This window comes from Octodon degus, unplaced genomic scaffold, assembly GCF_000260255.1.
Source record: "Octodon degus isolate 3935 unplaced genomic scaffold, OctDeg1.0 scaffold00037, whole genome shotgun sequence".
In the NCBI taxonomy this organism is placed as follows: domain Eukaryota; kingdom Metazoa; phylum Chordata; class Mammalia; order Rodentia; family Octodontidae; genus Octodon; species Octodon degus.
In genome coordinates this window covers 6,159,087-6,174,324 of record NW_004524613.1, presented here as the reverse complement: position 1 = coordinate 6,174,324, position 15,238 = coordinate 6,159,087, and the positions used below count along the sequence as shown (strand labels likewise).

General features: G+C 43.3%; 1 protein-coding gene across 1 annotated transcript in view; it reads left to right on the top strand.

Annotated features, from left to right (window-relative positions):
• CUNH20orf173 (chromosome unknown C20orf173 homolog) overlaps window positions 1-9,944 on the top strand; it is a 21,676-nt gene extending 11,732 nt beyond the window's left edge. The window contains 1 exon segment of the mRNA XM_012514659.1: window positions 9,888-9,944. Within this exon segment, the coding sequence (XP_012370113.1) occupies window positions 9,888-9,944 (57 nt within the window).
• The last annotated feature ends 5,294 nt before the right edge of the window (window positions 9,945-15,238 follow it).

The window sequence follows — 15,238 nt, the reverse complement described above, 5'->3', positions numbered from 1 at the left end:
TTTATTTTGTGTGTGTGGCCAGCTCAACCCACCAGGGGGCGGGGCTGGCTAGCATGTGGTGCTGGAGGATTGAACTGCGGTCCCTGTGCTTTGCTTAGCTTAGCTTGTTCTAAATAGGTGCTTTAGACCACTGAGCCATCTCACCAGTCCCCAAAAAAATCAATACTTTTTAATGGAAACAACTTGACCAAAAATCTGTCACAGAATTTTGAGACCTAGTAAAACAAAGTTTAATGAGAAAAAAATAAAAATAAAAAATAGAGAAGCTTAGGAAAATGGAACTCATGAATACCCAACACAGGAAAGAAATGGAATCCATAAAAACAAAATCAAGAAGATATCCAGGAGAGGGGCTGGGGAGATGGCTCAGTGGAATAAGTGCTTTCTTGCAAGAGCGAGGACCTGAGTTCAATCCCCGGTTCCAAAAAAAAGAAGATATCCAGGAGACTAAAAGTTCTATTGAAATTATCTGCATCAGAATGAGCCAATGTGAAGACAGAATCTCAGATATAAAAGACAGACTTGTGGTTAATGATCATGAAAAGAAAGATTTCTTAAAAATAGCAAGGGACCATGAAAAATCAATTCACAAGCTTCTAGATATGCAAAGACAAATAACATAAGATTGATTGGAGTCAATGAAAAAGTGGGAGATAGCACAAATTACATATATCCTGTTCACAGGCACCACAGCAGAAAACTTCCCTGGGAAGAAAAAAAGAATTTGACATACAGATGTGTGAGGTATATAGAACTCCAATTATCCATGATTTTAAAAGTCCATAGCAAGCCATTTCATAATCAAGATTCCAGAAATTCAACACAAGAATAGATTAAGTGGAACCATGGAGGGAGAAGAAAAAGAAGGCTCCTGCTGTGCCAGAAACCCTTAAGAAAAGGCAAAGACATTTCACAGAGTTGAAGATAAAGCACCTGCGAAAGAAGTTCGCCCAGAAGATGCTTCAGAAGGCGAGGAGGAAGCTCATCTATGAAAAAGCCAGGAGCTATCATAAGGAGTACAGACAGATGTACAGAACTGAGTATGGCTAGGATGGCGAGAAAAGCTGGCAACTTCCATGTCCCTGCAGAGCCCAAACTGGCATTTGTCATCCGGATCAGGGGTATCAATGGTGTGAGCCCAAAGATCTGCAAGGTGTTGCAGCTTTTTCGCCTTCACCAAATCTTCAGTGGTACCTTCATTAAGCCCAACAAGGCTTGAATTAACATGCTGAGAATTGTGGATCCATATATTGCATGGGGGTACTCAAACCTGAAGTCAGTAAATGAACTAATATAAAAGTGTGGCTATGGTAAAATCATAAGAAGCAAATTGCCTCAACAGATAATTCATTAATTGCTCGATCTCTTGGTAAATATGGCATCATCTGCATGGAGGATCTGATTCATGAGATCTGTACTGTAGGAAAATGCTTCAAAGAGGCAAATAACTTCCTGTGGCCATTCAAGTTATCATCTCTATGAGGTGGAATGAAGAAAAGACTACCCATTTTGAGGAAGGTGGAGATGCTAGAAATAGGGAAGACCAGACCAACAGGCCTAGAAGGATGAATTAAGATATCTACCAGGGCGTTTTTATGATTTGGTCAGTTAATAAAGTGTCTGCTTCCAAATTGACAAAAGAAAAAAAAAAGAATAGATTAAAAGCTGAGAAAACTAAAAGAATCACCAATAAAGGGAAGTCCAGATGACTTCTCAACATAAACCCTCAAGTCAAGGAAAGCTTGGAGTGAAGTATTTCAAACTCTAAAACAATCTCGGGCAGCAGAGATAGCTCAGAAGTCTAAGCACCTGTGTGGCAGTGCAAGGACCTGGGTTCAATCCCTGGTACCACATGCCATGACAGCCCTGCCCTGTGGCCACAGTGTTGGCCACCAACACCAGGCGTAGTGGTGCATGCCTGTTGTTGGGAGCTGCTGAAGCTGAAATTCATCTTATGTGGGAGGGCAGGATGAGACCTCATTGCCTAAAGCAGTCAGACTACCTCAGTCTTGAGAAAAACATCCTGCCTGCCCACTGTGGGCTATTGGTCCCTAGGCAACCTTGTGTCTTGAAACTTTGTAAAAGTATAAATAAAGGCTCTGATTATTGTTTAGGGGCTCTTCTCCCAACCAGGCAGATGAGACACCACCTAACCCAGCTCCTGCCTTCTTGTCTACATTTTCCTCATTCTTGCTGCCATTTCTCCTGGTATAGAACAGATCACACTGAGAGACTAATGAATCCCGATAGCCTGTAATCCCAGTGTTGGGGAGGCTGAAACATGAGAATCACTACAAGTCCGAGCTGCATAATGAAACCCTGTACCAAATACATAAATAAATAAAAAATATTTTTTAAAAATTAAAAAAAAGAAAACAACCTCCAACCCAGATTATGTACCTCACAAGACTATCTTTCAAAACTGATGGAGAAACAAGATACTTCCATGACCAAGAACACTCGAGTAAATTCATGAACACCACACTAGCACTCCAAAATGTTCTGATGTTCTATAAAGAGATAAAAAGGACTACAACTCCATGAAACCCCACAGGAGGAATCCACCAGGCAAGACAAAAAAAAACAGAAGGGGAAAAGAAAGAGTCAACAATAGGAAAATAACATGACAAGGATAAGTCAATACATATCAGTTATAACCATCCATGTGAATGATCTCAGTTCACTAACCAAAGAAAACAGAATGGCAGAATGAATCAAGAAGCAAGATCCAACAATATGCCATATATAAGAAACATTTAATTCGTGGAGAACTACTCCATGTGCAAGAATCCAGAAAAAAGCAGAGGTAGCTATTCTCTTTGCAGACAAAGTGAATTTCGAGCCAAGACTGATTAAGAGAGACAAAGAAGATCACTAGATACTTGTAAAGGGAACAATCCAAAAGAAAGAGATAATAATCATAAATATATATGCAAAAAATACCAGTGTACCTACTTATATAAAGCAAATATTAATGGATATGAAAAATCAAATAAGCACTAGTACAATTGTATTGGAAGATCCCAATACCCCACAGTGGCAAACAGCTCAACTAGGAAAAAACCTATATTATAACTGAATATTATAACTGAATCAAACCTTTAAATAAATGGACTTAGTAGGTATCTACAGTGTATTTCAACCAAAAACATTAGCATACACATTCTTCTGTTACACATGGGACATTCTCCAAAATAGACCACATACTAGCTCATAGAATATGCTTAAGTAAATGCAAAGGAATTGAAATTATCCCATGCATATCATCAGGCCATAGTGCAATGAAATTCAAAATCAACTGCAAAAGAAATCACAAGAACTTCATAAACATATAGAAATTAAATGACACCCTCCTAGAGACTCGGCATAGTGGCATATGCCTGTAATCCCAGTGCTTGGGAGGCTGAAAACAGGAGGATCACTACAAGTCTGATCTGTGTAGTGACGCCCTGTAGACCCTGTACTAAATACATGGAAAAAAAAAAAAACACCCTCCTGAACAAAACCAATGGGTCACAGATGAAATTAAAGTTAGCCAAGTTAGCCAACACATATTTTAATCAAGGGGATTTTTTTTTCAAATTTTTATTTTTATTAGTACATACTTGCAGTACATGATGATTATATTCATTGTGGGGAATTGGTACATGTACATAACACATCTTAACTCTTTGTATCCTATTCCAATCTCTTCCCTCCCATAAATATTAGACATTTAATAAAGATTCAGATTTCAAGATGAACTGGGCATACTGGACCTATATTCCCGGGTGTAGAAGTTTTGGCCCTGGGCAGTACTTACTCATCATACATGGATCTTGACTCCAGTTTTTCCTTCTCTCTCTCTCTCTTTTTTTTTGCCCCTTCCTCCGACTCCAGTTTTTCCATAGAAAAACTTAATTCCAGTACTTGCCTGGCTTCAGAAAGCTTTGGGTTTGTGCCTTGGCATCCTGCATCAGCACATCTTCAGAGATGGTGGTCCTCAACTATTTTCATCTTATTCTTTTACCACCTTGTGTCCACAAGAACATTTAGTCTTGCCATTCTTACTAAAAGCCAAGTATAGCAAGATTTCCACAGAAAGGAGAATCCATGCCCCATGAAATCTAAATATACAGGTTGATACCACAGCTTTAGGGAGTGAATAATGGTATGAGTCTAGTTTGCTGCATTTTGGGAGCCGTCACCCTGAGTCAGGTTGTTTTGTGTCCCTAAGCAAGCTTGCGTTGTTCTCCCCTTTATAAAGACTTTATGAATTCATTAAATAATTAGGTATTATTATTAGAGATGCAGCCAATCCTTCTTGCTTTTCTTTTGGTTCTGAGGATTAACCCAGGATCTTGTGCATGCTAACCATATGCTTACTACTGAGCTACACCCTTAGGCTGCTATTTTTTCCTTTCAAAATTGCTGTCACTCTTGACCAGCTCAAATACATCTGTTTGCTCTTTACATTACAAGTGGTTTCATGGACAGGTGTCACTTTTGTGCCAATTATGAGTGGCCCATGTGTCTTAGTGACCCAACTTCAGAGTCTTGAGGTTACTCTGATCTTTGGCTGAGGCTTCACAGTAAGCCTGCCCCTCAATTTGCCTTGTTTAGGGTGTCCTAAAGTTTTCCTACTTAATTTCCTACTTGGTCACCCTTTGCCTTTGCCAAATAATAATTTTCTTTTCTTTTTTTTTTTTCCTTGTAACTGGACTGGATTTAGTTTTATATTTTGTAAGTTATTGACAACATGCTTTACATTTTTTACAAATAATTGCTAATTCATAAAAAGATGTTAATTTCTAGTATGTTTCAGACACTGCTAAGCCCTAAGGATAGCAAGAAAAAAAGTTATTATTTCAGTTTCACTTTTTTTTTTTTTTTGGCGAAACGGGGTTGAACTTAGGACCTTGCACTTGCCAGGCAAGCAATCAAGGGGATTTTGATGTTTTTTTCCCCCATATTTATTCTGTTGTGACACAACTCATTTTCTTAAAAATTTTTGTTTTATGTTGATTTGATCATTTTCCATGTGGGAGTTTTTAGAAGGAATAATCTGAGCTCCACCAAATTAACAAGCAACCAAATATGTGGTACCAAGGATCGAACTCAGGACCTTGTGCATACCAGTCCAGGCGCTTATGCCACTGAGCTGTCTCCCCAGCCCCAAACATATTTTTTTTTTAACAAACTACTTTTATAAGCTTTCCTAGACATACCTAAGCTTTTCAGTCTTACTATTGTCTCTTTTTTTCTGCAGGACAAAACTTTCATTATGTAAAATCCTCCCATATCAAAAGTGTATCTAGGGCTGGGAAGATAGCTCAGTGGAATGAGTGCTTGCCTGGCAAGCATGAGATCCTGAGTTCAATCCCTGGTACTGTCAAAAAAAAAATGCATCTTTCCAGGGATATAGCTCAGTGGCATAAGTGCCTGCCTGACAAACACAAGGTAACGAGTTCAATTCCTGAAACGGTATAGCACTTTAATACTTTTTTCTCATTATTATAAATCTTTCACCACAAAGTTGATTGCAATTGCTTGGATTTTTGTTGGTTTTGCTGTTGCTTTGTTTTGAGACAGGGTCTCGCTGTGTAGCCCAGACTGCTTACAAACTCACAGCAATCCTCCTGCCTCAGCCTCCTTTTTTTTTTTTTTTTTTTTTGCATTTTAGGGAAGGGTCTCCAGGGTGTTCAGGATCTCACTACTAGATTGGACTCACAGTGATCTGCTTGTTTATAGCCTCCCAAGAGCTGGGATTACAGGCATGCGCCACCACGCCCAGTCTCAATTGCCATCTCAGCATGCCTTGGGGGTGGGGCCAACATTGCAGGCCTGGGGATCGAACCCCCAGCCCCTGTGCCTGCTTGCAGGTTCTTTAATCCACTGAGCTATTTGGCTGGCCCTTCAGCCTCCTAAGTGTTGAGATTATAAGCATGTACCACCACACCCAGATGTTTGAATTTTTTTGAGACAGAGTCTCTCTATGTAGTTCAGGTTAGCCTTGTTCTTACTCTGTAGTCCAGGATAGCCTTGAACTTGCAGAGATTTTCCTGCCTCAGCCTGAGTTTTTGGATTACCATATGCTACCTTGCCTATTTTTTTTCCTTCTTTCTCTTTTTCTTTCCTCTTTTTTCTTTTTGTACCAGGAATCAAACTCAGGTCCTTGTACTTGTCAGGCAGGTGTTGTGCCACTGAGCTATCTCCCTCACCCTCTTTGGATTTTTAAAGTGTCCCCTCACTTTTTTTCCCCCTCACATCATAACTTTGTTAATTTGACTGACTGCAAACAGACCTATAGGTAATCTTGAATCAGTGTTATCTTAAGTCAACAGAGATCAGAGAGAAAAGCAAGTTAATCCTGTAAATTCAAGAATTTGTAATGCATAAGAAATGTTTTAAACTGCCTCAAATTGGAAACCAAAGGTACATTTACCATAGGTAAAATTTGTAATTTGTTTTCTCCTGTAAAACCTCTTTAGGGGGCTGGTGAGATGGCTCAGTGGTCTAAAGCACCTACTTAGAACAAGCTTAGCAAAGCACAGGGACCGCGGTTCAATCCCCCAGCACCACATGCCAGCCAGCCCTGCCCCCTGGTGGGCTGAGTTGGCTACACACACACACACACACACACACACACACACACACACACACACACACACACACACAAATAAATAAATAAATAAAAATAAAAAATAAAAAACAAAACCTCTTTAGGCCTGATACGACTCTGGCCATTTGGCACCAGGCTGAAGTTGCTCTGACTTTTAGATACCTGCAGCTTCCCTGTCTATATATCCTAGTGCACTAAAGCTAAGCAGCCTTGCCCCTTAGAGTGCAAATCGTTCTATTACTTTTGTTTTCAGACTGATTGGACCACTTTCCTCCCCCAGTCCCCAGCAACCTCGAATTCACTCATTTCATTTTTTCCACATACAGATATATAATCTATATCTATATATCTATATATAGATATAGATATATTTTAGCACCCTTCAGACTCACACATTTCACTTCTTATTTGCCAGTGGTTTTCATCAGGTATCAGATTCTCTTGCTCCTCCTGCTGTAGCCTGCTCCCACAGTTCCAACACTGTGCGCTTTTCTTGCTATGGTTTTCTATATGGGGGCTAAATTTCATTGGACTCCTTGAAAATCTGGCTATTTAATACACCTCTTTATGAGCCACCCTCATTGTGGGCCTGTCTCACAAGTTGTTTGAGTGTCACTTATGACCTCCTCTCATTGCGAGCCTGTCCTGTGAGTTGTTAGAGAGCAACTTTCCCTGTGGGCCTCCCTCATACTCCATTTAAAGTTGTAGGTTTCATTTGACCCAATCCATGATTACTAGGTACATCCCCACCTCCTGGGAGGTGATCAGGCTCGCCTTCTATACTAATGGAATGGGTTTGCAACGCCCTTTGCCTGTAGCATGCTGTGGCTCCAGAATCATTCTAAATCCCCTCAGGTGCCATTTGCACTGACAGGACAGAGGTCTCTGCCCTGATACCTTCTCTGAGCTGAGGTGTCAGCTGGTTGTACCAGAGGTCTCAGGACTCCCAAAGCTCTGGTGCTCTTAGGCCTGTAGGTGAAGGAGATGGCAAATCTGTCATCTCAGGTCCATTTATGGTTGCCAAAAATATGGCAGAATCTGACAGATCAGAGGCCAATGAAGAAAAAGGAAAAATTATTTACAGGACTTTAGATGCCCTTTGATCCAGCTGAACTTGCATCCAAAGTGCTGGGTATTAGAACAAAGGAGGGCTGGGGGTGTAGCTCTGTGGCATAAGGCTCTACCTGATAAGCACAAGGTCCAGAGTTCAACACCTGGTATCACCAGAAAAAAAAAAAAAGAACAAAGCAAAAGTTTTAGTTGTATATATTTGGTTGAGGGTGTGGTCTTTGGTCCAGAACTTGTAGGTAGTCTAGCAAGTTTGCAGGAACAGCACAAGGCAAATTTTACAATGTCACAGAACTCTGCTTACACTGTTTATAGGAACACAACTTTAAAAAAAAGGGACACAACTTTTACCCCTATCTATGTTCTTGGCAGGTCAGGGACATCATAAAGCCTGTTTACAGGCACATAGTTGCAATTCTTATAGCAGAAAAAATAATTATAGTCATAGAGGAGGGGGCCATTCCAGCTGGGAAAGCTTGCTTTCTTTTAGGTCTGGCCTCACATGTCCTCTTGTTGCTTTATTTTTAAGTCTTCTGGGCCATTGTCTGAATGCCAGTGTGAAGGAAGAGGCCTCGCTCATGAGTACGCACGGGGGACGTCATACTGTGGCCTCCGTGATGAGGTCCTTGATATAACTGGGCTGGCGGGAAGACTTTACTGGGGATCCGTCTCCTTGAGGAGGACACAGAACACAGGAAGTATCACCCCTCCCTTTAGCCTGTCACTCGTTCTTGGCAGCCGTCTTCAGTGGAGAGCAGGTGGGAAGGCCAGAAGTAATGTGTTGGGAGGAAGAACATGGAGGGTTGGAAGAGGGACAAAGCCACCTCAATAAAGGAAAAGGAACTATGACAAGGGGCTATCTGTTACCCCAGGTCCTCCTTTTTCCCTGTGCCAGCTGTCAAAGCCAACCTACTATCTGTGAGGAACATCATCGTCAGGCTAGAGATGAGGACTCAGTACTGGAAACAGGGCCTAAGGAGATAGTTCAGTAGAATAAGCACTTGCCTGGCAAGTGCAGGGTCCTGAGTTCAATCCCCGGTACCACCAAAAAAAAAAAAAAAAAAAAAAAATTGGACTCAATACTAGAAACAGCCTCTGGTAACTCCCTGTATACTTTAATTGTTTCCGATGGGCCAGAGTTCAGGCAGCAATCTCTGTGTTATGAACAGGACATAATACACCAGGACATGTCACTATTCCTGAAACTCTTTCAGAAAGTGTGGCTGTTCACCTCAAGACCACAAGCGCTCTACCTCCCTCCATACACCTGGCCAGTCTGGCTTGTTTGACAAGCCACTTCCAAAGGGTGGCTGGATCCCTACAGGAGCCACAAGCTGTAACCTCTGATGTTCTGCGTGATTGGTCAGAGCATGCCTTAGTTATTTTTCTCTCATTGCTGAGATAAAGTACGTAACACCCAAAATTAAGGGGGAAAAGGATTATTTATCTCACAGTTTGGAGAGGCTTCTGTCTATATCAGCTGGATCCAAGGCAGAGTGGCACATGGCATAAATGAAATAGTTCATGCTGGCTAATGACAGCAAAAACAACCAGAGCAGAAGGACAAAACAAGCTCCTTCTGGCCCTTTTATCCAGACTGCTGAGATTAGAGCAGTGCCAATCCAGTCGGTGGACTGATCTGGCAATCACCCAGCCTGAATCCCAACAACCCTAGCATTGTACTACAAAACAATCTCAAACTCTCAACTCAGCTGCCTCCAAAAAAGGCCCACCTAAAATAAAACTGCATGAAGCTCTGGAAGAACATCAAGACCCAAACCATAACAGTGTATATTCTCTGTCTAATCTTGGCCCCCAGCCCCAGGCCCCAACCCTCTCTCTCCTTCATGGCCCAGGTTCTAACAGATAGCCAGATTCTGGGCCAAGCTTCTACATTCCTTCCTATGTTGAAGGACTTCAGGAAGGAAGGAGGAGAGAGAGGTTAAGAGTGAGCATCTGAAAAAAAAAAAAAAAAAAAAGAGTGAGCATCTGATGGCTGTATCTCCCAGACAGCCCCTGGGCCATGCAAGGTCCCGCTGCCAGACCTGTGCAGTAGTGGGGAACCCAAGGTCCCTGTGGGACTCTGGCTGTGGCTTCAGGATTAACCAACAAGACATGGTGTTCAGGTGAGTACAGTGTAGGAGGTGGCTACTGTACCAGGAAGGCCAGGCCAAATTCTCCTGGTCTTCCAAATGACTACTCTGGCGTCCTTTCCCAGATGAAGCAGGCCCCTGTCCAAGGCTCTGAGGCAGATGTGGGGAACACCATCACATGAGCACCACAGACCGAGGTTTCCAGCAGCCTTCAGGATCCTGGTACTCAGCTGCCTGCCCTCCACTGATGCATCTGGCTTTACTGAGACATGCAAGTACTTCATGAAAACTACTTCTTTGGCCCAAGAAACCCAGGGTATGTCAGTGAGGGGGCCGTTGTTGGGCACGACAGTGGGAACTCTATAAAGAGATCTTTGCTAAATATCGGGGCACCCCAAGATTTACCTAGGCTTGGGGGCTTCGGTGTCCTAATGGTTGACACGTTGGGTCAACTTGAGAAGTTCACAAGTCTAAGTGACTCAGCAGGGCGTCAGGGGCCTCACTTTTTTTTTTTTTTTGTGGAACTGGGGATTGAACTCAGGCCCTTGCGCTTGCCAAGGAAGCGCTTACTCTACTGAGCCATCTCCCTGGCCCCAGGGGCCTCACTTTGTAAACATTCTGAGCCTGCACAAGAGGAGAGCACAGGGATGGTGTGAGTGCTGCCCCTACTTGAGGGCTGGTATCCTGCACACAGGACAGGGGAGGAGAAGTCTTTGTAGGTTTCAGTTAGCCCAGTTCACTGGTGGAACCAAAGCGAATAACCATCAGGTGAAGGATCCACGAAGGGGAAGGGAAAGGAGGAGGAAAAGGTGACTGATCTCTGTCTTCCTCAGGTGTATCCAGGAAAACTGGCTGGAAAACAAGGGTCCTAGGGCAGGGGAGATAGTTCAGTGGGACACATATCTATCTGGCAAGTGCAAGGGCCTGAGTTCAATCCCTGGTTCTTCCAAAAAAAAAAAAAAAAAAAAAAAAGAAAAGAAAGAGGCTAAATGAACTGGCCTTTCATCTCTTGCCCAGGCTCCCAGGCTGGGCTTCTTGGTGTTTCCCAATCACACCAGCTGCCTCTAGCTTCTTCTATTTTTTTTTAACTTAAAAAACTTTATTGGTACTTTTCTTCTTGGTGCTGGGGATTGAACTCTGGATCTTACGCTTGCCAAGCCGACACTCACACCACTGAGCTATCTCTTTGGCTGTTTTTTTGTTTGTTTGTTTGTTTGTTTGAGTTCAGACTGGCCTTGAACTCACTATGTAGCCTAGGCCAGCCTTGAACTAGTAGAAATACTCTTGCCTCAGCCTCCTGAGTGCTGGGATTACAGATGTACACCACCCTGCCCAGATCATTTCTTTTCATATGTGTGGACTATCTCCCTGGCCCAGGGCCGGCCTGATAGCTCAGCAGACTAAAGCGCCTCTTTAGGCAGTGGCTGGGGTTCAGTCCTCAGTATACCCTGCAAGCCCTATTCCTGGGGGTGCACTGAGACGGTTATTGAACCTGGGCATGGTGGCACACGCCTGTAATCCAGCACTTGGGAGGCTGAAAACAGGAGAATCACTATGAGTCCAATCTACGTAGTGAGACCCTGTAGACCCTGTCCTAAATACAGAAACAAAAACTGTGTGTTTCTCTCCCTGGATTCCTGGTGGCATTAAAGGGCTGCACTCTATCACTGAGTCTTTACAGCAAATGTATCACCAGCTTACACATACGATAATCTTACCAAAACACAGGTGAAGGGAAAGTGGTGTAAAGTTTAAAACATATCAAATGAACCTGCCTGGCAAACGCGAAGTCCTGAGTTCTATCCCCTATACGGGGGGAAACCCCCCTCCCAAAACAAAAAAAACCCCTCAAAATCAAGTTCCTTTGCAGCTCTGTACCTGACTGGGCTCCTTAGTATCTCCCTGGCCCAGTATATTGTTTAATGTAGTGCTGTTCTTATTGAAACTGTATATTATTAATAGTGATAGATTCCAGCCCCAGTACAAGCTGCTAAATTATCATGGCCTTGATTCAACATGGCTGAATCCCCAAAACAACAGCTCATCTTCCCAATGACCACTTTCTCCTTCTTCCACACCCCAGTCATGGCTACCTTTCCTGAGCACACAAGGGAGCACCAATCAACTCCTTACATGTCACTGAATCTGCCCCTCAAACTGCCCCTAGCAAAAATCTATAAAATGTCAGCCTTCCTGTCTGTCTCAGGTCAGAGGATACCTGGCATCTCCCTCGGATCCTCTCCATCTCTTCAGAGTCAATAAAGGTCCTCCCCTCCTTTTTCCTTTTACTACTGCTTCTCTGCTACACTTAAAAAAAATCTAACATAGTATTTAGGAACCAAATAAAAACTGGGCAGGTAAAGACTCTGTGACATTAAATTCACTGATTTTGGTGCTAGAAATCGAAAGAGGGCCTTGTGCCATATTCCCGGTTTTAAATTTTTTATTGTGGTAAAATAAACTTGAGATTTACAATTATTATATTCATGATAATAATTTTAAAATGTACAATTCAGTGACATTAAGCACATTCACAATGTTGTCCAACCATTACCACCTTGAACTATTTTCAAAATATATTTTCTTCCCCTAACAAATATATTTTGTACCTATGAATGGCCATAATCCCCAGTAGCAATGATCAACCCTGGAATATAGATTTTGTTTTCTGAGTTCTTTTTTCCCCTAGAAGTTCTTTGCTTTTTTCTTTTTCTTTCTTTCTTTTTTGCGGTACTGGGGATTGAACTCAGGACCTTATGTTTGCCAGGCGAGCACTTATTCTACTGAACTATCTCCCTGGCCCCCACCAGAAGTTCTTGGTCTAGACAAGAAAAGTATAAGGGAAAGCTAGACATCAAATTTGTGTCAGTTTTTTTAAATCAAATACTGCAAGACTGATTTAATCAGTATAAAATTGAAAGAGCTTTAGATTTGTAATAAAAATCAGATTTGGGTCAATTTGAGCATCAAAAAGAACAACTGCTACATCCTTGAGTCCATAATGACAGAGAAAGCAAAGCAATTTATTGGTGGTGCATGTAATTAAAGGTGTGTGTTTGGGCAGGGGTGTGTGTGTGTGTGTGTGTGTGTGTGTGTGTGTGTGTGTTTTGCAGTACCAGGGATTGAACTCAGGCCCCTGCACTTGCCAGGCAAGCGCTTATTCTACTGAGCCTTCTCCCCAGCCCTGGGTGTGTGGTTTTTTTAGCCATGTGCATGCAACTGCTTCATTTTATTTTATTTTTGGCGGAACCGGGGATTGCACTCAGATCCTTGCGTTTGCCGGTCAAGTGCTTATCCTACTGAGCCATCTCCCCGGCCTCTACTGCTTCATTTTAAATAAACAAGAAAATCCACCACAGAAAATAGTTGAGATGGGTGGAATTTTTAACTACATTACAGTATTTGCTCATAGATTCGTTCCTCAAGAAAGGCCGAAAGGCTTTTCCTTCCCACTCTTCTCCCTGCTGACCCTGGCTGGGAATAAATGGTGCTCTCCTCAGGGAGCTGCACTATGCCCGAGGCCCGGCTGCTTGCGCTCTGTCACTCTGGCCATCGACTTTGCACTTGACTGCTAAGCCCTCTCAGCAACTGGGCCCCGGCTGGGCACCAAGGCAAAAGCTGTCTTAAAACAAAGCCTAAGTGCAGGTGCTCACAGCTAACCTGGTAATGAGGTCCTAACTAGGCTGCAGGTTAGTCAGGGTGCAGGACTATGCGGCCAATAAGCCTCAGCCTCTTGGATCTGACCAGAGGGCTGGAGATGGGGGAAAAGTGTAGATATCTTGACAGGAAACCATTTTGGGCAATACAGGGGTTAAAAAAAGCCTTCTCTGATCCCCCTCTTCAGTAAGAAAAGACCAAATTTTGCTAGATATTTCTAGGAAAATGAATGCACCTTGAGTCTACCACTCAAGTGAAACAAACCCCACACACGTAAATACGCCATTACTTCTCTGGTGTGAGAAACTGAAAAGTGTAAATAAGGACCAAAATGTGTAACAGGAGGGCTGGCAAGATAGTTCAGCAGACTAAGTGCCTGCTTACGCAAGCACAAGACTGGGGTTTAGTCCCCGCACCACAGGCCCCGCCGGCCCCGCCCCATCAAGACTGGGCATAGAGGTGCACTCCTGTAATCCCAGTGCTGGGGAGGCGGAAAACAGGAGGATCACTGCGAGTCAGAGCTGCGTAGTGAGACCCTGCGCCGAATACAAAATGTGTAATAGGTATGGTGAAACAGGAAGAAAATGTTCAAATGGGGAGGAGAACAAGGAAGAGGGAGGGAGGGAGGAAAGGAAAAAGTAAAAACAAAAATGAAAAAAGGAAAACATAGAAACAGCTTTTGTTATTGGGAGGGGAGGAGGGGCTGAAAGGGGGTAGGGGAATGGGGGAAAAAGCAAGGTATATCATGTACAGGTACAAATTCTCTGTGATAAATGTGATCATTATGTGTATCTAAAATGTAACAATAAAGTCTGATTTTTAAAAAGGGTCAAGGGGCCCGGGGAGATGGCTCAGTAGAATATGCACTTCCCTGGCAAGCACAAGGGCCTGAGTTCTATCCCCAGTTCCACCAAAAATAAATAAATAAATAAATAAATAAATAAATAAATAAAATAAAAGGGTCAAATTTGAATTTTTTTTAAAAACTGTTTTTGGTACAGGGTCTCACTATGCGCAGCTCAGACTCCTAGTGATCCTCCTGTTTTCAGCCTCCCCAGAGCTGGGATTATAGGCATGTACCACCACACTCGGTCTCAGTGGTTGGCTCAGCAAGCCTGGGGGGCGGGGCCAGCACAGCAAGTGGAGCCAGGGATCGAACCCGTTTCCTTCACTTGCCTAAGCAGGCCCTTAGTCTGCTGAGCTATCTTGCTGGCTCTTGAATAATAATTTTTTTCCTTCTAGATAAATGGCTACACCCTTCCTAGGATGTAAAGCACACCTACTTACTCTCAGATGGACACATCCCATAGCCTTGCAGACATGTGTCTTCTCAGTCCTGGCCCATATCTTACCTTCAAGCCTCTCTGCCTAAGCCAAAATTCAGGCCCTAGAAAGGCAGCTGAAGTGCAGGTGGCATTAGTAGCCAAAGCCTAAGAAAGAAAGGAGGCCTCTTCTGTGACTGTGTGACTGGACTCCTGGGTGAGACGAGCGGGTGTGAGCCTGGTCCAAGGAGGCCTCACCTCTCCCTTTCACCTCCATCAGCACTCGGCAAACCCCAGTTCTGGCAGGCAGAGGCAATGTTGGGGCCTTGAGCCCGTGTTTTTGTCATTCTTCTTGGTCTGCCTTTTCTGTAAGGAGGGGCACAGTTGAGCCTGCATCCCTGTGCCCAAGTCAGGTGTCATTAAGGCAGAACTTGAAGAGAAACCTGGCCTTTCTCCCTCTCCGTAAATTCTTCCTAGTGCAGGTGAGAAACTCCTCAGGCAACCCTCCCTCAGGAATGCAGACTGTGCACAGGTGAGGTAGGAGGGGGAGGCTGAGG